Consider the following 27156-nt stretch of genomic DNA (forward strand, 5'->3'; position numbering starts at 1 on the left):
ACACACACACACACACACACACACACACACACACACACACACACACCCATCAGTGAAGAGGCACCTGGCTGAGTCAGACCGGGCAGGAAGGAGCCACAGGAGGGCATGGCTGCTGCCTGCTGAGGATCCCTAACCGTTCATCAGCCATCCACTTGCCTGTCCTCTGCAGACAAGATTGAGCACGAGAAGAGGGAGCAAAAGATAGTGAGCCGCCACATGAGGGACCTGGACAACGACCTGAGCAAGCTCAACATGATGTTTGACAAGAACCGGTGCAATTCGGAACTGCTGGAGCAGAGCAACATAGCGGCCGAGACAGAGTTCGTGCGCACCCTGAAGGTCAGCATCACCCAAGGCACCCTCAGGCACCAGCAGGGTGTGGTGAAGGGCCAGCACTCTCCGGCACGCACGTCCTCGATCTGGGCAGCATCCCTAGAGTAGCTTGCAGAGGGATCAGGTGTTGGTCTGAGGCCTTGCAGGTCCTGAGGGGCTCTAGGGGCCACAGCCCTGAGCCTTCGTCACAGCTCTCCTTGGTCCCCACAGGACGCAGAAAGAGAGACCATCCAAATGCAGGAGAAGCTGACAGAACTCTCTGAGGAAAAGGCTACCCTCCTCAACAGCCTGGTGGAGGCGGAGTGAGTAGGGGCGGGGCCGCGCGTGCGCTGAAGGTCACAAGCTTTTGAAGAGTCTGTGGGGAGGGATGGCCACCAAATATTGGCACCACTGGGTTATGTCTGAAGGCTGCCTTTACGAACCCTAGGAAACCACAGAACCACCCTACAAATCTGTAGAAGACCTCTCGGCAGCAACCACCAGCCACGCCAATTGCCTCTGGGTGTCGAGTGGTTTCTTTGAGATAAACTTTATAAAGTTAATCTAATTTTTATGAAAAAAAAAAAAAGTAGTAATACAGAAACCCAACCCTGAGCATTTTACACTATGACCAAGCATTGAGGGTAGAAAAGAAAAAAATAGGGAGCTGGCTCAGTGGATGAGGAAGCTTGCCACCCACGTAAGCATGAGGACCTGAGTTCGAGTCCCAGTACTCATGTAAGCCAGGCATGGCCAGGTGTGCCACAGCCCCTAGAGCGAGCCCTAGGCTCAGAGAGACCTTGTCTCCTGAAAACACATGAAGAATGCATTCAGCAGGAAACCCAATGTCCTCTGGCTTCGGTGTGTGCACAGGTGCATGCCAAGCCCTGGGCAGAGGCGGGGCCTCTGTCACCCCGACTGCTCTGCCTCTAACACTGCCTCTTCTACCTCCGAAGACACCAGATCATGCTCTGGGAAAAGAAAATCCAACTGGCCAAGGAGATGCGCAACTCAGTGGATTCTGAGACTGGGCAGTCAGAGATCCGTGCCATGAAGGCCGAGATCCACAGGATGAAGGTAAGTTGTCTCAGCGTTGTGGGCACAGGTCGCCCCGTATGTTGCACATTGGGCCACATTGGGAGCCAGAGCCACCCTGCCAGTGACAATTGTTGAGATTCTGGGTGGGGCGCGGGGTGGGGGGACCTGCTGCTATACAGTGACTACATTCTAGCAAACATGGCTGCAGGCTCTCTCCCACCCCCACCTCTCACACCAGGATCTGCCTGCACTGTGTAGGACAGCCAGGAGATGCACGGCACCTCATAAAATGTTTTATCCCAACCCCAAGCAACCAAGGCCCTTTGGTCTTTTCAAACACTGGTTGTAAAGCCTGGTTTCCAAGCCTGCTCGTCCCATTGTGGAACAAAGAGCCTCCTATGGGCTGCTGTGGTGGCCACATCTCTACTAACAGCACTTTAAGGCCAGCCTGGTCTAAAGAGCGAGTTCCAAGCTAACCAGGGTAACACAGTGAGACCCTGTCTCAAAAATCAGCTGAAAAAAACCAGGTCCAGAAGGCCCTCATCCCATCTCTGAGGTGTAGCTCGACTTCACTAAATGACAAGTGGCCATCAGTTTAAGGTTCAAGACCTGAAGGACAATAGTAAGAGCCATTAACGGCTAGAGAGATGGCTCAGTGGTTTAAGAGCGCTCACTGCTCTCCCAGAGGTTCCAGGTTCAATTCCCAGCATCCACATGGCAGCTCACAACTGTCTGTAATTCTGGTTCTAGGGATCACATGTCCTCTACTGGCCTTCACGGGCATGCACATGGTGTGAAGACACACATGCAGGCAAGATGCCCATATACATAGAGTAAAAATTTAAATAAAGAAATATACATCAGGGCTGGGGAGCTGGCTCAGCGAGCGGTTAAGAGCACTGACCACTCTTCCAAAGGTCCCGAGTTCAATTCCCAGCAACCACATGGTGGCTTACAACCATCTGTAATGGGATCTGCTGCCCTCTTCTGCTGTGCCTGAAGACAGTGACAGTGTACTCACAAACATAAAATAAATAAATAATTCTTTAAAACAAAAAACAAAAACAAAGATCAAGCCACTTTAAAAAAAAAAAAAAAAAAGATCGGCTGGGCAGTGGTTGCACACACCTTTAATCCCAGCACTTGGGAGGCAGAGGCAGGCGGATTTCTGAGTTCAAGGCCAGCCTGGTCTACAGAGTGAGTTCCAGGACATCCAGGGCTACACAGAGAAACCCTGTCTCAAAAAAACAAACAAACAAACAAACAAAAAAATAGATCAACTAATCAATTAGATTAACTAATCAAAGCAACATCATTTTCCATATTATGGTAAAGGCCTCTGGCTGTTGGCTACTCTTCAGCTCTCTTACATGAGCTGAGCAAGGACACAGCTTGGCATTAAAGTGCTTGTGTAGGAGTGGCTGGTTACCAATCTGACAGAAGACAATGTCTGGGTGTACCTGTGAGGGGTTACAGTGGACTCGAGTCACCTGAACTGTGGGCCCCACTGTGGTCCTGGACTCAATAAAAGAGAAAAGGACCCCATGGATGCAGCATGACCAGCCAGCCAAGCCCCAGCTCCCTTGCCTGCCATGACAGACTGTACCCCTCAGAACTGCAAGCCAGAATAAGTCCCTTCCCCTCTTAAACTCTTTTTTGTCAAGATATTTTGTCACAGCAAGAAAATAAGTAATTAATATATCTAGCATCCATAAAATATAATGACAATCACCTCTATCTATGCCTGTAATCCATCCCATCGTCCAGGCAAAGGAACATCAAGTTCAAGGCCACCCTCAACTACATAGTGAGACCCTGTATCAAAAAGAAAAAAATATATTTTAAAAAATCCTCAATTTAATATTCAAAGCCTAGGCAGGCTGGATATGGTGATGCAGACCTGTAATCCCAGCACTTCAGGAGGTATAGGCTGGAGGTTCAGGAGTTCAAAGTCATCCTCCGCTACAAAGAGAAATCAAAGTCAGTTTGACCTACACAAGACCCTGTCTCAAAAGAAAAACACAGAAAAAGCGATTGCTGCAGCAAACTAGCTCCCCACCGGAGTGGAGGGAAAGCTGAGGGGCTCCTCCCACTTCTGCCTCCAGAAGCATGGCATGCCATATTACTAAGTAAGCTCACAGGGTCAGTGCCTCCCTCCACACATGCAGAGGGCTCGGTTTGCTCCACTTCCACAAACCCGCATACACACTCTTCTGCAGCTTGTAACAAGCAGATACAACCTCAGCTTCAGCTGTGACAGGCAGCACCGCACTGGTCATTGCTGGGGCCCAGGCTGATAGATCTAAGGCCATTTCAGTCATAACTGCCGGCTCGCCTACCAGGTGACCATGTTCCAAACCCTATAACATAGAGCCACTGAGACCACCAGCTGGGCATGGCCTGCCACGGTGACATGGACAAGGACACATGGGCTTGCTTTCTTTTCAAAGATTTTGTTATTTCGAGCAGATTTCTGTGAATTCAAGGCCAGCCTGGTCTAACAGCCAGAGCTACATAATGAGACCCTGTCTTAAAAAAAAAAAGCAAAGCCGGGCGGTGGTGGCAGAGGCAGGCAAATCTCTGAGTTCGAGGCCGGCCTGGTCTAGAGAGTGAGTTCCAGGACAGTCAGAGCTATACAAAGAAACCCTGTCAGGAAACAACAACAACAACAAAAAAAAAAAACAAAAAACAAAAAAAATAATAATTTTTATTATGTATATTTGGATGTGTGTTCGCATGGGGGCACGTGCATGTGTGCAACCTGAGGCGACCATAAGCGTCAGGTTCCCCCGCCCCAACCGAAGCTGGAGTTATAGGCAGTTGTGAACCGCCTGATGTGGACATTGAAAACCAAATTCGGGACCTCTGCAAGAGCAGCAAGTGTTCTTTAACAACTGAATCATTTCTCTAGCGCCCACTCCCTCCACAGCCTGTTTGGTAATGGATGTTGGATTAATTGGTAACTGGTGAGGTTCTCTCTCTGGCTGTTCACCTAGGTTAGCACCGAAACCTCTTCTTCCTGCGTTGAGGTATGGCCACTCATGCTCTGTCCACAAGTCCCCATTAAATCCTCCTGTAACCCTAGGTCTGTCTGTCACTCCCCCTCCCACCCCCGTCCAGTTCCTCTAGCACCGACCATCAGTTTTCCTGCACTGAGTGGAGTTTTTTAGATCCAGTGAGGGGTCCCGAGAGAAACAAACCCAATAGGACGTATATTCAGTCATGCTCCATTCTCTGTCAGTAATGCGCCTGCACACAACGATGTTCCCATAAGAGACCTAGGAGGGCCAGCACTGAAAGTCAGCCCATATCCACAGACTGAGGAGACCGTGTAAGTCCAGGACAACCGCGGAACACACTCCACCGCAGCCTTGAGGTTTCCATCTCCCAGCATCTTTCCAGCCACGCCCACTAGAGAGGCTGGGTCGTCTTGGCTCAGTCTGCTGCTGCTGCTGCTGCGCATGCTCGCGCATGACCTCTTCTACGCGCTGCCTCTCAGATATACTCAGCTATCTGGGCAGCCCTTAGGCCAATCAAATGGACGCATAAAAGCAAATATTGAAATCTCCTCCCCTTTCCTGAAGAAAACTAGATTATCAGAGGTTGGATGTGAATCCTCAACTTTTAGGAGGCCTGTCAGATTGTACATGCGTGTGTCACGTGACAGCATTCTGTTCCTGTCATTAACCAGGGACCAACACCAGTTCTGAGTGTTGTGAGTCGTTGGTACTTGCTTATTTATTGCCCTTCCGTTTTGTTTTACGTATGTGTGTGTATGCACATCTGTGTGAACACTGGTGTGTGTTGGTGTGTGTGTGTGCTTGTGTGCGAAGAAGCCAAGACGATATTCCTGATATCCTCAGGAATATCGGTCACTCCCTTTGAGACAGGGTCTCTCATTGGCCAGGAGCTCACCAGTTAGCTCGCTCTGACTGGCCAACGGGTCCCAGGGGTCCCTCCCCCCGCATCCCTGTCACAACCTCTCCACCACTGGGATTCTGGGATTACAAGCATGTGTTGCCACACCTGACACTTTCGTGTAAGTTCATCAAAGCCAAGTCTTTACTCTTCTGAGGCAAACACTTGGAAGGCTGAGCACCCTGCTTCCCTTTTTAAAAATCACCTTCATTCATCCTAGACCTTCACACAATTCTATATGCTTATTTAAACCAGCTACAAATATCCCTGTGACTCTAGGCAGTTCCCTTGTAGCCCACGATCCATGCTCACATACCCTGGTCCCCAGCTTCCATCCTCAGACCCTGCCCACCCAGCTTTTTCAAGCGTCACTATTTTGTTCCGTCCAAAGAGTCATGTCATTGCTAACCACCCCTCTCCTCTCTAGACGGAGTCCACCTGCCCACTCAACAAGCCTGGCATAGAACCTGGCATGTCATCCTCCTCTCCTCCTGCCTCTAGCCATCCCTTTGTACCGTCTTTTAGAATATCCACACCTTCTCCATCAATGTGCGCAGTCCACCACCACCACCCCAGACTCCTTGAGGCTCTCTCTGCATGCCTGATGCCTCACTGGCCAGTGTTAAAGGCAGACAAGACGGGAAGGGCGGCCTGCCCACTCTCAGCGTCCCATCTTATCCCTCCATCTTGTGTCCCCAGGTTAAGCACGGGCAGCTACTGAAGCAGCAGGAGAAGATGATCCGTGACATGGAGCTGGCTGTGACCCGCAGGGAGACCATCGTCATCCAGGCTGAAGGGCAGAGCAAAATAGACAAGAAGGTGGTCACCAAGACAGACTTCCACTACCAGCAGAGTGAGCTGCGGAAGAAAATCAGAGAGATTCACAAGGTACAGCCTGCTCTTCCTTCGACCCCAGGACCTAGTGGTGTGAGCGATGCCTTCCTGCCCTGTCTGCATGTCTGTATTAGAGGTGGGGCTCAGACATATGTTAGGGTTCACCTTTCCTCACTGCATATGGTCAGTAGGCATCTCCATCCATTCCCACTGGCTGGTCCAAGGCATCTGCTCCCACCTGGTCACCCCAGCAGGACACAGAGAGTGCTCACCTGCCTGCTCTGGCTTGTCCACTCAATTCTGAGGGGCACAGGAGGACCAGCAGACCTCGGATTGTGGTCCATGACGCCCACCCATTGCCAAGTTCCCTTCTCCCCATTTCTGTGGGTCAAGGTCACTGCTGCTTCGTCTTATCTGTGACAGAGTAGAGACAGGAGGGAAGATGGAGCGCCAGGACTGAACAAAGCAATCCCTCCCACGCTGGTGCCACATGCTGCCAGGTCTTCTGCGCCATGGCCCCGTCTGGGAAGGGAGACCCGTGTCCTGTGTGCCTTCCAGCTCGGTGAAGAGGTGGCATCTGTCAGAGCATCCGCGGGCGCTTCCGAACACACTGGCCAAAGCCGCTGTAAAGGCAAAGCCGCTCTTGGCCCTGTCACTGGGAATCTGCCTTGGGTCCAGCAGACTGGGCAACGCCCAGCACACTGCAAGAGACCGGCCACTTCCTGCTAGCAGAAACAGACTCTGGGGATCCTGAAAGAGCCTTGAACAAAACTCTAGTACTCCAGAGGAGATGGGGAGAGAGGCTGATGGGAATGTGGCAGCTTCCTCCCTAAAAGAGGGCAGGTACACAACTCAGGGCCCACTCCCCTCCCAGGCCAGGGCCCTGGGATGAAAGTTCCCAGTGGTCCTGAAGTCCCCACTAATAGGCCTTGGGCATATTTAGGACCTTTAAAAACCACTGGAAGAAACAGGAGGAGTACCCATGTCCTGGGGAGTCAGATGGTCACACATAACAGTGTGTATAAGTGGTGGTAGTAAGGAGGTGCCTCATGATCCATGATGTGGAGCTGGATGAGGCCTGCAGGGAGACCTTTGTAATCAGGTTGAGAGATCTGAGAGTGTGGCCTCCACCCCACCATTCCCTCGTAACTGAGGCATACTGTCTCACCTGTCTGCTTCAGCTTATTGACCTGTGGAATCCACCTTATAGAATCATCCAGAGAGCTAAACAGAGCTGAGCGAGTCCCTGTAGGAACAGGATGTATGACACACACACACCTATGAGTCTACCATTCAGGCTGAGATGGGAATTGCCTCGAGTTCAAAGACATATATGAGACCTGGTCTCAAAAGAATAGAAGATTTAAAAGCCTCTATAGAGTAGGTCCTATATAGGACAAGATCAGCTAAACAGAACCATCCATGTGGATAAGCATGACTGGAAGCTTCCAGAGTGAGGTGGCAGAGAGGAATGTCTCAGTCTTCATTCACTGCACCCAGCGGCCTCTCCTGGTGCTTCCTTAGCTTCCTGCTGTGTGTCCGACCTCTCCACCCGCCCTAACTGCCTTCTCAGTCCCACCAGAACCTCTGTCCTCTCTGCCCCACACCCAGAACCAGGCATCAGTGGGCCTTGCATCCCACTGGCCACATGCAGCTTGGCCTCCACCTTCTATCCCCAGATGGGACCCTCACCCCCTTCTACCAGTCCCTCTGTGTTCTGTGTTCCCAGGAGGTACTGTGTCTCCTAAGGGTACTGTTTGTAGTTGACCATTACCCAGACTCCCAGTCAGCCACCAAGTACTGCCAGGACCTTCCTTGTCCTGGTAGCATTACTTCCCCTGATGGCCCCAAGCTTATCCCTGCCACTCTGCTGTGAACACTTCCAGAGAAGCCGTGTCCTGTTTGAACTCTGCAGAGGAGGCCCGGCCCCACGGCTGACGAGTTCACTCCTACCATCCTTCCTTACATCTCCCATGTAGCCTCATTCCTTCGCGACATCAAGGCTTCAGGGCTGATCTCGGTCTCCATGTCCCTATGCTCTCTGATTAAGTCTCATGAAGAGCATTTTGAATAAGTACAGCAAGCTTAAAATGGAAGAACATAAAATATATAACTAAATTATAGTAATATATAGTATTAAAGGGGCACCAGGAAGTGAAATGGAGTTGAATCCTGTGTTCAAGGATATTAAATTGAATTAAGAGAATGGTGTCCTTGGGGCAAGATCCTACCCAGCTCTGTATGGATCTAGGCATGGTGGCAAGGTGGTGCATGCCTTTAATTCCCGTGTTCCAGGAAACAGAGCCATGCAGATCTCTGAGTTTAAGGTCAGTCTACAGAACAAGTTCCAGGACAGCCAAGCTTAGCAGTCAAGGAGTTGGAAAAGGGGAAGCTAGTAATAATGTAATAGAACAAGGGGGCCAGGTTCCAACTCCTGCAAGCAGCAGAACTTTGGCAGTTTCAGCCATGCGTGTCTGGCTTTAGAGTCCAAATTAGAAGGGACTATTGGGACAATTGATGCTGGTTAGCTGGAGCTAAGAAATTAATGGTGACTAGGAAGAGACCAGCAGGGGCTGGAGAGATGGCTCAGCGGTTAAGAGCACTGACTGCTCTTCCAAAGGCCCTGAGTTCAATTCCCAGCAACCACATGGTGGCTCACAACCATTTGTAATGGAATCCGATGCCCTCTTCTGGTGTGTCTGAAAACAGCTACAGTGTATTCATATAAATAAAATAAATCTTTAAAAAAAAAAAAAAGAAGAAGAAGAAGAGACCAGCATCACTGAGGTGAAATCTTCTGGGAAGTGTTTTCTGAGCGCACAAAGAAGCTGTGTCCCAGAGTCACCCAGAGTCACCCAGAGTCACCCAGAGTCACCCAGAGTCACCCAGAGTCACCCAGGTGGTACTCGTTTTGAAGACATGAAGGCAGTCATGAAGAACAGCTGAGGCTTGGCACTGTGAGAGGCCGTGGAAGGCCGTTTGTGAAGGTACAGCCGCAGTTCCAGTTGACAGCCCAGGACTGAAGGGGTCATGCAAAGAAGGTGAGACTTCGCACTGTGAAGAGAGCCTATGAGAGGTTATTGGTGAAGCCTAGTTGCAGTGGAAGACCCCAGTGTATTGGAGATGTCAGTACCATGGGATGATCACCAAGAACAGCAGCAGCAGTGGAGTGGACCAACCTGAGATTAGAGTGCTACAGAGGGCAGAGCTGGAGAAGTGATGCCAGCCCTTTGGAGGAGCCCAGAAGATCGTGTGTGGATCCCAGACACTGGAACAAGAAGCTGCGAAGCTGAAGCTGACTTGGGGAACCCCAAGATGTTAAAGATGCTAAAGCCACAGGATGCCTGCCAAGGAAAGCTGCTCACAGGGAGTGGATCCAGCCCAGGAGAAAGAAATGTGTTGCAGTCAACAAAGATGGAAAAGGAGTTGAAGATCTGAAGACATGTAGAGTCTGGAGTTTGCCCAGCTGGTTTCCTGTCTTGCTTTGGGGATTACAGTGAAGTGATTGGATGAATCTCAGAAGAGACATTGAACCTTGAACTTTTAACATTGTTGAGACTGCTATAGACTATGGGGACTTTGGAAGTTGGACTAAACATATTTTTGCATTATGCTATGTGTAGGCATGGCCCCCAAAGACTCATATATTTGGGCAAGCCTATGGGGTCCAGGGAGTGGAATGTGATAGTTTATGTATGCTCAGCCCATGGAGTGGCACTATTAGAGGGTATGGCCCTGTTGGAGTAGGTGTGTCACTGTGGGTGTGGGCTAAAAGATCCTCACCCTAGCTGCCTGGAAGTTAGTCTTCCACTAGCAGCCTTCAGAGAACTCTCAGCTCCTCCTGCACCTGCCTGGATGCTGCTATGTTCCTGCCTTGATGATACTGGACTGAACCTCTGAACCTATAAGCCAGCTCCAACTAAATGTCATTTTTATATAAGAGTTGCCTTGGTCATGGTATCTGTTCACAGCCGTAAAACCCTAAGACATCCCCTTTGGTGGTACTGAATACTTGGTCCCCCATTGGTGGTACTGAATACTTGGTCCTCCACTGGTGGTGCTGAATACTTGGTCCCCCATTGGTGGTGCTGAATACTTGGTCCCCCATTGGTGGTGCTGAATACTTGGTCCCCTGGTTTGTGATTCTGTTTGGGGAGGTTTAGGAGGTATAGGCTTGTTGAAGGAAGTACATCAGTGGCGGCACTTTGACAGGTAAAAGCCTTCCACTACCTTCCAGTTCATAGTCTCTCTGCTTTGTGTTTGTGGTTTGAAGATGTGAGGCCTCGGCTTTCTGCTCCAGCCGCCTCACCTCTGCTCGGCCCTCATGGATTCCTACCTCGCTCTGGAACATTAGCCCAAATAAACCATTCCTCCTCTAAGCCGCCCTGGTCATGGGGTTTTATCACAGCCATAGAAAAAGTGACTGAGGGCTGGAGAGATGGCTCAGTGGTTAAAGAGCACTGACTGCTCTTCCAAAGGTCCTGAGTTCAAATCCCAGCAACCACATGGTGGCTCACAACCATCTGTAATGAGATCTGGTGCCCTCTTCTGGTGTGTCTGAAGACAGCTACAGTGTACTTACATATAATAAATAAATAAATAAATCAAAAAAAAAAAAAAAAGAAAAAGTGACTAAGACAGGAACTCCCCCATGCCCCTGGAACAAGTACCCTGAGGCACATGGCTGACCAGTCTGCCAGGTGGCGTGGACGCTGGCGGAGTCCACCAAGTCCTGCCTCTCTCCTAGGCCACAGAGGAATGCGCCAACACCATCTCAGAACTGGAAGAAACTCAGAAGCTGCTAAGCGGCTCCCTCCAGGAGAAGCAGCAGTCGCTGTCAAACATGCAGGCTGAGACAGATGCTCTTGAAGAGGAGATCAGCCAGCTCTCAGTCCTCAAACGGCAGGTATTTACCTTGGGAGGTCCCTGGGCCTGAAGCATTCAGGCAGGGTGACCCACCCTAGGAGAAGCCTGTGCCTCCCCAGCCGGAGATCACCCTGGCTGATGGGCACCACCTACTTACTCACCTTTACACCCTCTGCAGATTGTTCCCACCACACCACATCTTGATCTCTACCTGTTATTGGCTGGGCAACATTCTGGATGCCAGGGCCACCCAACAGAACAAAGTCCCTAGCTGTTCTGAAGAGCTCATTCTTGGGGCACAAAGATGGAGGATATCAAGGCCTTAGAGTAGTAGATAGAATCAAGGGGCCGAGGTTTTGAGAGGAGCAATTCAGGAAGGGCATGTGGGAACCTTAATTGAGTCAAGACTTCAAGGAGGTGGGAGAAAAGGAAGCCATTCAGGTAAGTGGGGCAGCATGGCCAAGAGGGGCCTGCCCAGACCACACTGAACCTTGTGAGGTCTGAGACACTGACCTTGGGAGAGGGCTATGGGTCTGAGGGTGAGCTGGAGTCAGGTGACGCCCCCTGGCTCTGGGACAGCATTGCAGCAGAGCATCAAGAGTAGACTTCAGAGGCATGGCAAACCTGAATCCCAGTGTCTGAGTCTGCGTGTAACCCCGAAGTTGCCCCACTGGGATTTCTAGGTGGGCTGACCTTGGTATAGGCTAAGAGTACCTCTAGGCCTCAGGAACGCATCCAGCACCAGTCCTGACAAACTCCACCTCTTAATGGATGAGCAAGCTTCCCACCTGGTGGGTGCAAGGCCCCTCCCCATGAGCCCTGGGACCCTCAATACCACCTCTCTGCTTGGGCATCCCCTCCAGGATGGGTTGGGGACCAGAGTCCTCCTGACTTCTGAGGACAGATGCAGGGTCTCTTTCCCACCCAGAACCTTTTGGAGATCGTGACCCTGCAGAGCCGTGCCAAGCACCTGCAGGCCGCCGTTGACGGGAAATACGTGTTTCTGCACCGCAACAGCAAGTCCCAGCTGATGGAGCATAAGCGCCTGAGCGCCCGGCTGTCCCAGCTCAACAGCATCCTCTCCAGCATGCAGGGAGACTACCCACAGTACCAGGAGGTGCTGCAGAAAATCCAACAGAAGATCGCCCCCAAGCTGGAGGCCCCGGAGCCCTCCTAGACGGCGCCTGGCCTGCACCTTCCAGGACTGTTTCGGAAGCAGACCCAGGGAGTCACCCCATGTTCTGAAAAGCCACGTGTCCCCTACAGCCACAACCTGTCTAAAAACCACTGGCAGGCCAGACACTTGAATTTTAGCCTCTCCGCTGTTCACACCCAGTGAAATGCAGCCACCCTGATCCCCACCAACGCTTTGGTGAGTGTGCCCGAAGAGGCATTACCTGGGTGTGAAAAAAAATCCACTCTCCTGTTGGACTGACCACTCTGTAAGACCATCCTGTTGGCAGTTCTGCGGTCACATCCAGTGCCTCTCGCTGTCCTGGGACAGGCCCTCAACTTTGTGGAGCAAGTAATGGAGAGAGGATCCCAAAGAAGCCAGGAGCAAATTAGACTGTTTGAGCCCTGGGAAGGCCTGTTCTAGCATGTCTGAACCCCAGAAGATACCCCATTCTCTGCCCCACAGAAAGCTCAGCCTTCTGATGCCCCCACCTCCCAGGAAGCCTAGAACCCAAAGACCAAAGCCGAGGCCCCCAGGAGTTCAAGGAGAGCAAATGCCCTTGGACAGAAACGACTTCAGCAAGAGGACACCTGTCTCTCATCCACCATCCTCCGACCTCTCTCTCTTCTTCATCTCTGGCTCCTCTACCCTGGGATTTCTGGGCACCAGTTGCCTTTTTTCTTGTGTAGACGAGAAATGGAAAATGTCCTGTGGAATAATTTCAGTTTTAAACTTTAACAGCAGAAAAAAAAATAAAGTTTACAAAAGCTGTTTCTAGTCAAAAGAGTTAAGACACATTTATCTTAAGATTGATACCTAAAAACAGCCAATTGGCTGGGGAAACCCCAGCCCTGCCCGCCCTATTCATCCCTACACAAACACACACACACACACACACACACACACACACACATGCCCTACCCCAACACATGAGCCCCGCCCTGGACACACCCACTGCCAGCCTGGCCTTCTCCTGTACTCCTACCTCTGTCTCCCAGGCTGGTATCAAAGGCATGTGCTGCCGTCTTTGGCTGCTGGTGTAATTTTTAAAAGGGGAGGCCTGTGCTAGGATGGGCTAGCATGTCGTGGTATGTTTTGGTTGGGTGTGTTAATTACCTGAACCAAAGGAGGCTTTGAATTGCACAACTTCAATACTTTAATAGCTGGCCCTTGGCAGTCAGCCTCAGGCAGAGGAAGCGGCCACATAAGGGAAGAGACCTTGGTGGCTAGCTTTAGGAATGTAATCTAATGTTTGTTTGTTTTCTTTTTTAACAAAGCAGAGAGAATGGGGAGAAGGGAAAGATTGCCAGAGCCAAGCTCAGCACATTCAAGCTGGCCAGAGTCCCTTCACCTCACTGACCAGTCTGTCCTCTTGGCTCTAGCTATCCTGCACACGCCGTGCTCCGACAAGCTGCCACAGCTGAGGGCAATGTCTTCTCCGTCAATGTCTTTCTCCTCTCCCAGCATGGGATTGGGGGTTGCCTTTAATTTCTTGGTGAACATTGTTTCAGAAGTCTGACATCCAGACGGCACAAATGCCCTACAGTATCCCTTCCTGAAAGAGTGGTCCCAGCGGTACAGGAGAGGCAAGGCGTTGCACGTGGTATGCCAGCGCTCTACCCCTAGCTACATCCGGCCTGCCAACTTTGGTTTTTGAAACAGGGTTTCACCAGGTGTCCTAGGCTGGCCTCAAATTGGCAATCCTCCTGCCTCTTCTTCTCGAGTACTGGGATCACATGCCTGAGGGCTTACGGCTCAATGTATACCCATCTTATATCAAATGCCCCGGATCATTTACTGTTCCACCATCGTAGGTTTTCTGTGCGATCACGTGTTTGACTCTGAGTCCAGGTCTGGGCTAGTTTAATCCACTGGAGCTTTTGGAGCGTCCTTGGGCTGCCATCCCAACACCTGCGCACGCTGTCGCCCTCGGCCACGAGGGGGCGCAGCGATAACACTCGCACGGACTCCGGCGCCTACGCAGGAGGTCGAGTCACGAGGTCCGCGCCGATGAGCCCCGCCCACGGGCCACGTGACCCGCGCTGCCCGCTGAGCCCGGGGGTCTTCAGCCCGGAGGGTGATTGCGCAGGTGAGCTGGGCGAGCTGGTGGAGGCTGTCTCGGGCCGCAGAGCCTTCCGGAAGGAGCGGCCTCCTCTAGGCAGGCAGGGCCGACTCTCAGCCAGTTCCGGCTTGGGAGACTCGAGCAGAGACACCGCGGCATAGGTGAGACCCCCGACCAGGCAGCCACGGACAGTGACCTTAGTAAGACAGCGGGCCCCAGCAAAGTCCGAGGTTCTAGTTCGTGCCCGCAGTGCCAGGCAGGCAAAGCTCTGTGTGTGTGTGTGTGTGTGTGTGTGTGTGTGTGTGTGTGTGTGGTGTGTGTGACGCAGGGGGAAACTGAGGCACAGAGAGACCGAGAACCTTCACTTAGACCTCCCGCATCTGAAAGGTTGGGTTTGGACTCGCTTGTGCCTCTTGGCGCAGCGATCCAGCTGCTTTCCGGAAAGCAAGCTTGAGGTCACCAGGTCAGCCGTGGCCTCTGAGTACAGTTTCTTCCCATTTTTTTTTTTTCCTCTAAATTGTGGCTGAGAGAACGGGCCTCCGCTGCCTGGTCCCTGTTTCTGATGCGTGTGTTTCTCAGTTGCGCTCTGCGGCCTCCTTAGAGGGTCCTGGAAAATGCAGGTTCCCACCCTGCCCGAAGGAGTCTGAGCCTGTCCTTAGATGCTGAATCATGGTCATTGTCACATATGTCTGGAAGGGCCAGGTGGAGCTGGGCCTTACTCTGCAGTAAAGACAAAATAGGTCTCCAGTCTTCGAGCCTGATCCACACACTGGGTCTTTCTATTGCTCATTATGGCGGCTCATTATGGCCGCTGGGCACCTGAAAGACCAAGGCGTGATTGGAGGGTAGGAGACTGCAGCCTACGCAAGCACTCCAACGCACACAAGATGCTGGAGATCACTCACCATGGTAACGGATTTCAGTCATGCCTAGGTAACCGAAGATCCACAGAAATGAGCAGAGCTGGGTGTGATCTCCAAAGCCAGAAAGCCCAGCGTGTGGGAGACGATGGCAGGAATCCAAGTCATCCCTGGCTTCATAGCAAGTTCAGGCAAGCCTGGGCTACTGGACACGCTGTCTCAATATGGCAGCCAAGTGGGTTCAGAGACCATCCCAGTTGGTCAACACGTTTAAGTGCTGGGATCATGGGGGCCACTCCCCACCATTCTCTCTACCCATTTCTTCATCCTAGCCATGCTTGAGTTACAGCTTTCAAAACAAACCAACCAACCAGTAAATATAAGTGAAGTGCTTTTCTGAATTCTGTGAGATATTCTAGTGAATTGCCAGACTTGGCGTGTGGGGTGGGGGTGGGGTGGGGGGGCGGGGTCCTTGGAACCACCAGGTCTATAGGCGATCCATCAGAGAGATATGGCGGCAACCTGGGCCTTACAGCTGGCATCTAAGTGTGGCAGAGCCCCAGCCGGGTCATAGTTCACAACCCCCATCCTGGACCAGAGAACCGGGGAGCCACTAGCCGGAGGAGGTCACAGGAATTGTGGGTAAAAACTATCGACAGGGAGCACGCTGACTTACCAGTGGCCACAGCTGATCCCCAAGTGCTAGCAGAGTAGTCACAGCTGGCTGTTCTGCAGCCAGGCCATCTCCTGAGTGTGTCTGGTGACCCTGAGAACCTTCCTCTGTGCTGAGCCCCACCACACCCAGAAATCATCCCAGCTTCTACCCAAGCCCCATTTCCAGAAGGCCCGTACTCCTGCAGCTAGCGACCCCTGTGACCTGTTCCTGGACTCTTCACTCCAACCTCCTCCCCTCGGGGCTGGACTTGGGTGTGGTGGCTTGTCAGCCATCCCACTCACCCTTTTCTCTCACACAGAAGGCCCCCTGATAAAGTCCTGGCTCCCTCTCACATCTCTCTGTACCTGTGTTGTGGGGCCCGTGCTTGCAGCAAGCCCTCTGCCTCTGAGGAGTCTCCCATTGTCTCCTGTATCTGGCTTCTGCTCTGGGGGAAATACTCTGGCTGCCTCCTTCCACCTACTTGCAGTGTGTGTGGGTGCTGCTCTGACCCCGCCCACAATGACACTGGCTCCTCCTCTCCCCAGGCCTTCAGAGCTATTCATGCTGCCCCGAACCAACAGGCTTTCACCATGAATATACGGAAGCCCCTCTGTTCGAACTCCGTGGTTGGGGCCTGCACCCTCATCTCTTTGACTACAGCAGTCATCCTGGGTCATCTCATGCTCCGGGAGCTAATGCTGCTTCCCCAGGACCTTCATGAGTCCTCGTCAGGACTGTGGAAGACTTACCGACCACACCATCCGGAAGGTTACAAGCCTGGGCCCTTGCACAACCAGGAGCAGGCCGAACAGCTCAAAGCAGTACCCACACAGTGTGATATACCCCCCAGCAGCCGCTTTGACTGTGCTCCGGACAAAGGCATCTCCCAGGAGCAATGCGAGGCCCGTGGCTGCTGCTATGTCCCAGCAGGACAGGTGGAGAAGGAGCCACTGATGGGGCAGCCCTGGTGTTTCTTCCCTCCTAGCTACCCAAGCTACCAGCTAGAGAACTTGAGCTCTACAGAGTCAGGGTACACAGCCACCCTGACCCGTACCAGCCCGACCTTCTTCCCAAAGGATGTGCTGACCTTACAGCTGGAGGTGCTGATGGAGACAGACAGCCGCCTCCACTTCATGGTGGGTATGGGCATGGGAGACCCTGGATAGAGCTGGGTCAGGCAGATAACTGTCACGAGGGGGCCTGCGCAGAGACAGTCCCGTGCAGACATTCAGGAGGCTGTACAGGGGAACTCCTGTGAGGGAAATGTCAGCCTGGGCTGCAGTGTGAGTTCCAGGCTTGCCCAGGCTAAGAGTGCGAAAACCTCCTCAAAAACTTCTTATCAATTGATTAAAAAGATAAATAAGGCGAGGGAGAGAAGGCCACACACACAGGTCTACTGTTCAGGGTTAATGGATGTTGTGCTTTTAACAAGCCCAGGGAGGTCTCCTTCCCTCCAGTTACATAGTCGCAGAAACAGAGACTCTAGTTACACACAGTCTGCAGCCACCCCCAGACCTGAACTGATGACTGTCCTAGAGCCACAGAGGGAGTGCAGGGAGGGAGGGAGCCGCCTGGGGAGGAGACCGGGCTCCGGAAGGGCTTTGAGCACCACTATCTAGTACCTGTCTTCATTGGGTTCTTTTACCTACCCTCTCTACCCTCCCACTCCCACCCCTACCCCCACCTTAGAGCCGAGAGAAAGAAGGTTGGGGGGGGGGGCGTCGATCTCGTTAGACTATTCCTGCTGATTAAGGAACATCAAGTTCCCTGCAGCAAGTCCAGTCTTTGTAGCCAGGATGTCTCCAGTTTCTTTGTTCACAACCACTTGACAACCACAGCAACAGGAGCCAGCAACAGCGTGGAGAGCAGCAGCCTCTCTAGGCTCCGGCGTTTTTATACCATCTCAAGAGTTCCCAGAATTCCAACTGTAAACCTGTACTCAGCAGGCAGAGCATGAGACAATCGTGGTCAGATCCTGTGGACAGTCTGAAGCAGCCCCATACCCCACAGCTGGGATTAAAAGAAAAACACATTCCCATAGCATAGCTTTAAGATTGATTATGTATACAACATTCTGCCTGCACACACACCTGAAGGCCAGAAGAGGGCACTAGATCTCATTACAGATGGTCATGAGCCACAGGGTGGTTGCTGGGATTTGAACTCAGGACCTCTGGAAGAGCAGCCAGTGCTAACCTCTGAGCCATCTCTCCGGCCCACGTAATTTTTTTAAGAAGCCAAAATTCTCACCGTACTGCCTTCCCTCTCCTAGATCAAAGATCCCTCTAATAAGCGCTACGAAGTGCCCCTGGAGACCCCACGCTTGCTGAGCCAGGCACCATCCCCACTTTACAGCGTGGAATTCTCAGAGGAACCCTTTGGAGTGATCGTTCGCAGGAAGCTTGGTGGCCGAGTGCTGTGAGTTGGGTGCCTGGAGCTGACAGGGAGGGACCCAGTGGTTCCTCAGGGCCAGAGCTGCCGTAGTCAGCAAACCTGCCTGCCTCATTCTGAACCCTGTCTTCTGTCTTATTTTCCTTTGCTGTGGTAAACACCATGAGCAAAAGCTACATGGGGAAGAAAAGGTGTTTCACCTCCCAGCTTGTAGGCCACACTCCATCACTGCCAGGGCAGGAACTGAAGCAGAGCCATGGAAGAGTGCTGCTTACTCCCTTGGTCCTCATGGTTCACTTAAGTTCTTATCCAACCCTGGACTACCAGCCCTAGGGTGGCCCCACCCTCAGCGAGCTAGGCCCCACTCACAGTGTGCTAGGTCCTCCCACATCAAACAATCAAAATAAATGCTCCCTCAGGTTGCTTACAGAGCAATCTAATGGAAGTGTGTTCTCAGCGGAGAGTTCTTCCCTTGTCTAGACGGCCCTAGCTTGTGTCTTGGCTTGGTGCTTCCTCATTGGGTCCCAGAGGTTCCCTCTGTGGCTTCCCAGGGGGGACTGATGCCTCCCAGGAGAGACAAGGCAGTGTGTGGAGATGACCCACCACAGAGGACGATCCATCCAAGTGCCAGGAGGACTAGGGAAAGACCCTTGTCCGTCCACAATGGCGCCCCTGCAGGCGGCACGCGTCCCTGCCAGCAGCCTCTCATGCCTTGTGTTTCTCCAAGGTTCATGTCCGGCTAACAGGACCTCATGTTTGTACCACTGTGCCCTCTGACCTGGGGTGACATGGGACCCCCTTGAACATGCCTGCTCTGGCTTTTCCCACTTTCTCCATGAGAGCCGCTGGGCTCTATGTGGCCATTGTCCCAGGCTTGTAATCCGGCGTCTCCCTACAGGCTGAACACAACCGTGGCCCCCCTGTTCTTTGCTGACCAGTTCCTGCAGCTGTCCACTTCCCTGCCCTCCCAACACATCACAGGCCTGGGTGAGCACCTCAGCTCACTCATGCTCAGCACCGAGTGGACTCGTATCACCCTCTGGAACCGGGACATACCGCCCTCAGTAAGAGGCGGGCAGTGGGTGGGAGTGTGGAGGCTGGGGTCCTGGGTGTGAGGCTCTGAGGCGCTGTCTCTTGTCATCCCAGCAAGGTACCAACCTCTACGGATCACACCCTTTCTACCTGGCACTGGAGGACGGTGGCTTGGCTCACGGTGTCTTCTTGCTAAACAGTAATGCCATGGGTGAGTCACCAGACGGGGGCTCCTCAGTAGTCACTTCCTTCCGTGTGAGCGCTTGCCTGCCCTAGAGTCTGCCTGTCTCCAAGCGACCTCCGTGGAGAGAGTCCCGTGACCAGAGTCCCCCCACATCCTCAGTACCTAACGAGGTCCTGGGTGATTCTCCAGGCTTACCTGCTCTGTATCCTTCAGGCCTTGCTAAGTTGGGCTCAGTACAGCTGCCCCAGACCCAACCTGCGGGCTTCCCCCACGATTCGTATTGGAAGAGCCACACTGCAGCTATAGGCTGAGGCACCCATCTGTGGGGGACTTGTTCCTGAGCCCAAATACTTCCTTCCAGATGTCATCCTGCAACCCAGCCCAGCCCTAACCTGGAGGTCAACAGGTGGAATCCTGGATGTTTATGTGTTCCTAGGCCCAGAGCCCAAGAGCGTTGTGCAACAATACCTGGATGTTGTGGGTAGGCCTGCCCCCTGCCCACTGAGACCCCATGCCCCATGCCCCATGCCCCATGCCCCCAGTCCCTGCTCACTTGCAGTGCTGGTCTTCAGGATACCCCTTCATGCCTCCATACTGGGGCCTTGGCTTCCACCTCTGTCGCTGGGGCTACTCCTCCACTGCCATTGTCCGCCAGGTGGTGGAGAACATGACCAGGACGCACTTCCCCCTGGTGAGTGGAAGCCAGGGTGTGGGCAGCCTCAGCTTCCGTCCTCTTGGCTCCCGATCTCAGCTTCAGTGCGCATCCTCTGCTTTAGGATGTGCAGTGGAATGACCTGGACTACATGGATGCCCGAAGAGACTTCACCTTCAACCAGGATGGCTTTGCAGACTTTCCAGACATGGTGCGGGAACTGCACCAGGGCGGCAGGCGCTACGTGATGATTGTGGTAAGCAGATTCGACCACAGCCAGTGCTGCTGTGCTTCTGTGTGGCCTCTGCCTCCTCCCAGGATAGTCTCTGATGTTGAAGGAACATCTAGAGGTTTGCAGGCTTAGTGTCTGCTGCCCAGGTTCCTGGACATACCTATGAGCTCAGGGCCCTTGGGTCAACAGGCAGGATCCACTGAACTGCTCTAAACTGCCATAAAGCCTGGGGCTGGACCTTAACAAGCTGGTATTGGGCTGAGGATCTAGATGTAGTTTGTGCGGCCTCCTGGTCCTGCTGCCCTCCCACTATGTCCACGTGGGAAGGAAACATACTTGTCCTGTGCCTGTCCCTGCAGCAGGAAGGTCAGCAGGAAGGTCCAAGAAGAACTGACAGTCACTGCTCTGGGACAGCCTTCATGGAAGGGAGCAAAGCTGTGGGAGATACAGTGTTGTAAGGACCACAACTGCCTCACCACCACCACAGGGCAGCGAATAGAGGGACAGGCAGTGAGGGCCACCCAGACATTAGGCAGGCTCTCTACCACTGAGCTGCATTGCCAGCTCTCTTTCCAGTTTGTATTTGAGACAGAGCCTCACTAGATTGCCCAGATAGACCTTGAACTCATAATCCTCCCACTTCAGCAGTCCAGGCAGCTGGGATGATGAACCTGTATCAGAAGGCCCCGTGCATACTTTTTTTTTCTTTTTTTCTTCTTTTCTTTTTTTGGTTTTTCGAGACAAGGTTTCTCCGTATAGCCCTGGCTGTCCTGGAACTCACTCTGTAGACCTGGCTGGCCTCGAACTCAGAAATCCGCCTGCCTCTGCCTCCCAAGTGCTGGGATTAAAGGTGTGCGCCACCACAGCCCGGCCCATACTTTTTCCTTTTAAAGACAGGGCCTCATCATGTAGCTTTGACTGGCCTGTCAGTCACTGTATAGAGTAGACTAGGCTGGCCTCAAACTTACAGAGACCTGCCTGCCCCTGTCTCCTAGCGGCTGGAACTAAAGGTGTGTGCCTCCATGCCTGGGTTTTTTTTTTTTTTTTATCTCCATTTTTAAAAAGTAAATGGGGCCTGGAAAGATGGCTGAGCAGTTAAAAGAACACTGTTCTTGAAGAGGTCAGGAGTTGGTGCCTGGGACCCACACCAAGCAGCTTGTCATTCCAGCAGCTGCTGCTGGTCTCTGTGGGCTTTTGTGTGCATTCACACACACACACACACACACACACACACACAATTAAAAGTAACAATAAGCTGGACAGTGTGGTGAACACCTTTTTAAAAAAATATTATTTATTTCATATATGTGAGTACACTTGCTGTCTTCAGACACACCAGAAGAGGGCATCAGAACCCATTACAGGTGGTTGTGAGCCACCATGTGGTTGCTGGGATTTGAACTCAGGACCTCTGGAAGAGCAAGCAGTCAGTGCTGTTAACCGCTGAGCCATCTCTCCAGCCCACGTGGTGAACACCTTTAGTCGCAGCACTGGGGAGGCAGAGGTGGGTGCATCTCTTGTGTTACCTGATCTACAGAGTTCCAAGGCAGCCAGGGCTATACAAAGGAACTCCGTCTTTAAAATTAAAAATAAAAATAAGAGGAGCAAACAGGAACAGCTCCTGTCACCATGGAAAGCCGGAGAGCGTCAAGGTCACGCGTCCAGGCTCATTCATCCCTGCAGCTTCCAGCAGGCTCTTCACACTGGCTGACCTTTTTCCTGTGTGTGCCTTCTCTGCCTCAGCCAGTTCTCTTCTCTGGGGCCTGGGCTTCCACCTCTGCCGCTCCGGCTACTCTTCCATCTGGGCTTTGGCATTAGCCTCCTCACTGTTGGCTTCTCCCCCCAGGACCCCGTCATCAGCAGTTCTGGCATTAGCCTCCTCACTGTTGGCTTCTCCCCCCAGGACCCCGCCATCAGCAGTTCTGGCATTAGCCTCCTCACTGTTGACTTCTCCCCCCAGGACCCCGCCATTAGCAGTTCAGGCCCTGCTGGGAGTTACAGGCCCTACGATGAGGGCCTTCGGAGGGGCGTGTTCATCACCAATGAGACTGGGCAGCCACTGATTGGAAAGGTATTATGGGGAATGGGAACTGGGAGGGGGGGAGGTGGCGTGGCGGGCAGGACAGAGTAGCTGTCTAGGGCAAGAAACCATCATGTCCAATAGAAACAGTGGGGAGGGGTCCTCACTGGGGTTATCTCCTGACAGTCACCTGAAGTTTTGTAAGTGGAGGGTGTCCTCAGGCATCATGAGTAGTTGAGCCCAGCTTAAGTAGCAGACCTTTCATGAGGCCTTGGGGTGGGCGTCTCCCTCGTCCTCCTTGTCCCTGGGGACCTTCTAGGAGTGCTGAGTTCCAACCTCCCCAACCTAAAGTGTCCCTAGCCGTAGAACGGGGGAGAGCCTGTGTCTGATGGTGGAGGGAGAGCCTGTGTCTGATGGTGGAGGGAGAGCCTGTGTCTGATGGTGGAGGGAGAGCCTGTGTCTGATGGTCAGGGATCCATGGCTCATCTGCCCCATGGCCCTATATGTAGGGCTGGCCTTTGCTCTCCCAAGGCTGAAGGCCTCTGTGCCCTGAGGCATTGTAGGAGAGACTTGTTTGATGTTGGATTTGAGGCTCTCTGATGTCATCATTGACTTAGAGCGAGGCCGATGCCCTGCTGGAGGCCTGAGGCCGACAGGGCTTTGGCGCAGGATCTATGTGTTATTGGTTCTCCCCTCTGGGCTCTTGTTCAGGTTTGGCCTGGGTCTACCGTCTTCCCTGATTTCACCAACCCTGAGACCCTTGACTGGTGGCAGGACATGGTATCTGAGTTCCACGCCCAGGTGCCCTTCGATGGCATGTGGATCGTAAGTGCAGTCTCATCCCTCCCTGGGTATACCCCCAGCGTCTGGGGACCAACCCAGCTCACATCTCCGTCTCTTCCAGGACATGAACGAACCATCCAACTTTGTTAGAGGCTCTCAGCAGGGCTGTCCCGACAATGAGCTGGAGAACCCCCCCTATGTGCCCGGTGAGCCCTGCTTGCCTGCCTGAAATGGGGACAGTGCTGGCGTTGGTGACTTAAACCAGGGAGTGAGCGCTCTTCTGTGTTTTGGAGGATGCAAAGCTCTCATTTTTTTGTCAGTCAATAGGCAGAGCAGCCACAGGACACAGAGAGAGAACCCAGGAGTGAGGTCCTGCAGTATGTGACACAGACATTGTCACAGGTAGCCAGTGCCTCAGAGGAAGGGCTTTGGGCCCGGATGACAGACACTTAGGACAGAGAAGGGGGATGTGAAGGCCCGTCTTTGGTACACCTGCCCTGCCTTTGGACTAGCAGAGGTGCATAATGATGTGCCCCAAGTACCATGGTGGGGTGGGGAATGAGACCAGCCAGCTTCAGGAGGCTCCGCCCTGGGCAGAGCCCAAGGAGGTGTCAGTCAGAGCCGAGGCCGTGGGCAAAGGAGAGGGCACAGGGACCCCTGGAGGGAGTTCCACCTGAAACCAGTCCTTATCTCACCTAGTGGTGGTTGGTGGAGCCTTGCAGGCAGCCACCATCTGTGCGTCCAGCCGCCAGTTCCTCTCCACACACTACAACCTCCACAACCTGTACGGCCTCACTGAAGCCATTGCCTCCAGCAGGTGAGGCTCTGCCCGCCCTGTGCCGCCAGCCTGCCCTGCACTCACAGTGGGGGTCATGGAAGGTAGGAAGAGAGGCCACCCACACCACCCCACCCATGGGCCAGCGATGCCTACACTCTGCTCTCCACCCAGCATGGAGCCGAGCCTGTCTTTCCTCCCTATGCCCAGACCACTCTAGATGTTAAGTGGTGATGTCACCAAAGGGACTCCATGTCTGTGGCAAGGCTCAGAGTGGTGGCTCACCTGTAAATGATCTTAGAGTCACCAGGGCAGGGCTGACTCCATCTGACGTACTTTAAAGATGGCCTCTCTTTCCCACCCGTTCCTCCTGGCCCTGATCCCCTTGCCACTGCACCCCCTGCGCCCCCACCCCACCCCCGGGCTCCATTCTGGCACACGGGAGTGTATTACCCAGGTGAGCCCAGGTCTCTGTGTTCTCATCCCACTCAGGGCCTTAGTCAGGACTCGGGGAACACGACCCTTTGTGATCTCCCGCTCAACCTTTTCGGGCCACGGCCGATACGCTGGTCACTGGACAGGGGATGTATCGAGCACTTGGGAGCATCTTGCATACTCTGTGCCAGGTGAATACAGCTGCCTGCAGGGCCCTGGGGTCCTCTCTGGGGGGGTTTGGGTTCTGAGCTCACCATTGCCGATGGTATTGTGGTAGCTTGGGGACAAGCGCCATCTCATGTGGCACGTGAAGCCTGCTGGTCCCTACTCGCTCACCTGTGCAGTGTGGACCACCTGTGGCACCTTTCTTCTCAGGATCCCTGTGTCCGTTTCACCCTGACCACTGCTTGAAAAGCCCCCAGACTCTCTTCAGAGCCACACCCCCTTGCCCTGAGTTGTATCTTGGTACCCCTCACAGCCTTGGGGACCCTTCATTCTGTTCCAGGTCCTCTGGGCATTGCTTCTGGATGCATCTCTATCCTCATGGGGTTATCTTCCCAAATGACCTTAATTGTCACATGACATTTTCTTCAGGACCACATCAACCCCTTCACCTTAGTGCCATTACATTTGGAGAGCTCCTGTTTCCAAATGAGGTTACGGTCACACATCCTGCACCTTAGTATATCGGGCTTTGGGCTACTCTGCTGGCCACAGGCATTAGGACAGATGGAAAGCACAGAGGACTATGGGTGAAGCTAGGTTCAACCTGCCCAGCAGGCCTGTCTGTCCAGCTGCTGTCTTGGTAACCTCGTACCACTCTGCCTCTGTACCCAGAAATCCTGCAGTTCAACCTGCTAGGCGTGCCCCTGATTGGGGCAGACATCTGTGGCTTCCTGGGAAACACAACAGAAGAGCTGTGTGTGCGCTGGACCCAGTTGGGGGCCTTCTACCCCTTCATGCGGAACCACAATGACCTGAATAGCACGGTAGGCCCGGGTGGCAGGGGCGTCCCCACCCACCAAGGCCCTGTCTTGGTAAATCCCATACCTGATGGAAGAGCCAGTCCATGCCCTCCTCTCCACACAGGATGGCCAAGGAGCTATGGGTTTGGGGGGCAGAAATTCTGTTAAACACAAGGCCTAGGAGGCCAGACACTTCCTGTTCTAGTGTGCCTCTCCTGCCACCAAGACCAAAAGCAGCTTGGGCAGAAAGGGTTTATTTCATCTTTTGCCTCACAGTCGTGAAGGGTGGTCAGGGCAGGAGCTAAAGCAGAGACTATGGGAAACACTGCTTGCCCCTCACAGCTCTCAGCTTTTTAATGCAAGTCAGGACCCCCTGCCTGGGGTCCCACCCATGATGGCCTGGGACCTCCTACATCAGTCATTAAATAAGACAATGCTCCCCCAACCCTGCTATCCTTAAAGGCCAGCCCGGGGTGGGGCATTTTTCTCAAGTGAGTTTCCCTTTTAACAGATGTTGTCAGTCTGTGTCAAACTGACAAAATGCTAAACAGCTCCACCTTTGCCCTGTCTGCCCACACAGCCTCAGGAGCCGTACAGGTTCAGCGAGACGGCACAGCAGGCCATGAGGAAGGCCTTCACCTTGCGCTATGCCCTTCTGCCCTACCTGTACACTCTCTTCCACGGCGCCCACGTCAGAGGAGACACGGTGGCCCGGCCCCTCTTCCTGGAGTGAGTCACCAGGGTCAGGGAATGTCAGCCCACATGCGTCCCTGGGAGGACTGACCAGAAGTCTTTCGGTGCCCCAGAGTTCCCTCCTGCTAGGGGTGTTCTCACAACCCAAGCAGGCTGCAGCTGAGTGCGACCAGAGTGCTTTGTGCTCTCAGGCCCCCTAGACCTCAGCTCAGGACATCTGGAGCATGGAAAACGGGCTGGGGTACCAGCCAGGCTTGTAGCTGACAAAGCTTTGATGAAACACACATGACTAATCTGTTTGGGGGTGGCTTAAGAGAGAAGGACAAGCAAGAGATGTCCCATCTGTGTCCCCAGACAGGCCTCTGCTTGCATAGGAGACATCTCCAGTGGGCAGGGTAGGAAGGGAAGCAGCTCACTCTACAGACAGCATCACATTCTCTTGGACCACACACAGATCATTTCCGGACAGACTAGATGGTTAAATGCTGGAAATGGCTCAGTTGATCTAGTGCTTGCCTTAGACGCATGAGGGATCAAGTTGGATTCACAGTACTTTATTCTAAGAAGCTGGTTGTGTGGCATGTGGCCTTGGTGGCACTCAGAAAGCAGAAGCAGGTGGATCTCTTACCAGTTTGAGGCCAGCTCCATCAAAGAACCCTGGCTCAAACAACAACCAAGCAAACCTGGCATGAGGGCTCTTGCTTAGGTCCAACACAGGGAGACAACCATATCCTTGGGGCTTCACTGGCTACTGGCCAGTCAGCCTGGCCTCATCACCAAGCTTTAGGTCCCAGTGAGACTCTGTCTCCAAAGACCAGGTAGATGACACTAAGGAACAATGCTAGAGGCTGTCCTTAACCTCCACGTAGATGCACAGGCGTGTGCAACACCCACAGTTTTAAGCAGGTGTAATTTATTTACCTGGAAGCATTATAATGCCTCCACAGGAATGAAAGTAACCAAGATTGTCAAGGACTCAATGGGGGCAGGTACTCAGCGTGAGCGTTCTATGCAGGCGTATGAGGACACAACCATGCACACTGAGGGTATTTTTGGCTCCCTGGTGGATGCCTTACTTCCACAAATGGAGTTTTCTGAAAAGCAGGATAGTCGACCATGCCCCACTGTGATCTTGCCTCAACGGTCAGAGCACAGCCCAGGAGCAATGAGGTATATGAGGACAGCTGGGGTCTGCCAGGTGTTCAGAGGGCTGCCATGAGAGGACAGCTGGGGTCTGCCAGGTGTTCAGGGGGCTGCCATGAGAGGACAGCTGGG

At 53.1% G+C, this 27156-nt stretch overlaps 2 protein-coding genes across 5 annotated transcripts in view; both read left to right on the plus strand.

Moving 5' to 3' along the window:
• Ccdc40 (coiled-coil domain containing 40) overlaps nt 1–12926 on the plus strand; it is a 41281-nt gene extending 28355 nt beyond the window's left edge. For all 3 annotated transcript variants that reach the window (XM_031354995.1, XM_031354994.1, XM_031354996.1), the window contains 6 exons: nt 170–339; nt 544–635; nt 1269–1389; nt 5968–6156; nt 10850–11008; nt 11897–12926. In XM_031354995.1, the coding sequence (XP_031210855.1) occupies nt 170–339; nt 544–635; nt 1269–1389; nt 5968–6156; nt 10850–11008; nt 11897–12145 (980 nt within the window). In that variant the 3' untranslated portion in view covers nt 12146–12926. The remainder of the gene's footprint in view (nt 1–169; nt 340–543; nt 636–1268; nt 1390–5967; nt 6157–10849; nt 11009–11896) is intronic.
• Nucleotides 12927–14103: 1177 nt separating this feature from the next.
• The window catches only part of Gaa (glucosidase alpha, acid), a 15947-nt gene continuing 2894 nt past the window's right edge, over nt 14104–27156 (plus strand). The window contains exons 1-15 of one of the 2 annotated variants that reach the window (XM_031351616.1): nt 14104–14231; nt 16265–16855; nt 17992–18137; nt 19009–19174; nt 19257–19353; nt 19688–19807; nt 19899–20017; nt 20103–20234; nt 22171–22281; nt 22942–23055; nt 23135–23219; nt 23713–23830; nt 24281–24414; nt 25061–25212; nt 25769–25917. In XM_031351616.1, coding sequence (XP_031207476.1) covers nt 16310–16855; nt 17992–18137; nt 19009–19174; nt 19257–19353; nt 19688–19807; nt 19899–20017; nt 20103–20234; nt 22171–22281; nt 22942–23055; nt 23135–23219; nt 23713–23830; nt 24281–24414; nt 25061–25212; nt 25769–25917 — 2189 coding nt within the window. In that variant the 5' untranslated portion in view covers nt 14104–14231; nt 16265–16309. Of the gene's footprint in view, nt 14366–16264; nt 16856–17991; nt 18138–19008; nt 19175–19256; nt 19354–19687; nt 19808–19898; nt 20018–20102; nt 20235–22170; nt 22282–22941; nt 23056–23134; nt 23220–23712; nt 23831–24280; nt 24415–25060; nt 25213–25768; nt 25918–27156 lie in introns of both variants that reach the window. The other variant, XM_031351615.1, reaches the window with a different exon arrangement.

This window comes from Mastomys coucha, unplaced genomic scaffold (genome assembly GCF_008632895.1).
Source record: "Mastomys coucha isolate ucsf_1 unplaced genomic scaffold, UCSF_Mcou_1 pScaffold5, whole genome shotgun sequence".
Lineage (NCBI taxonomy): Eukaryota > Metazoa > Chordata > Mammalia > Rodentia > Muridae > Mastomys > Mastomys coucha.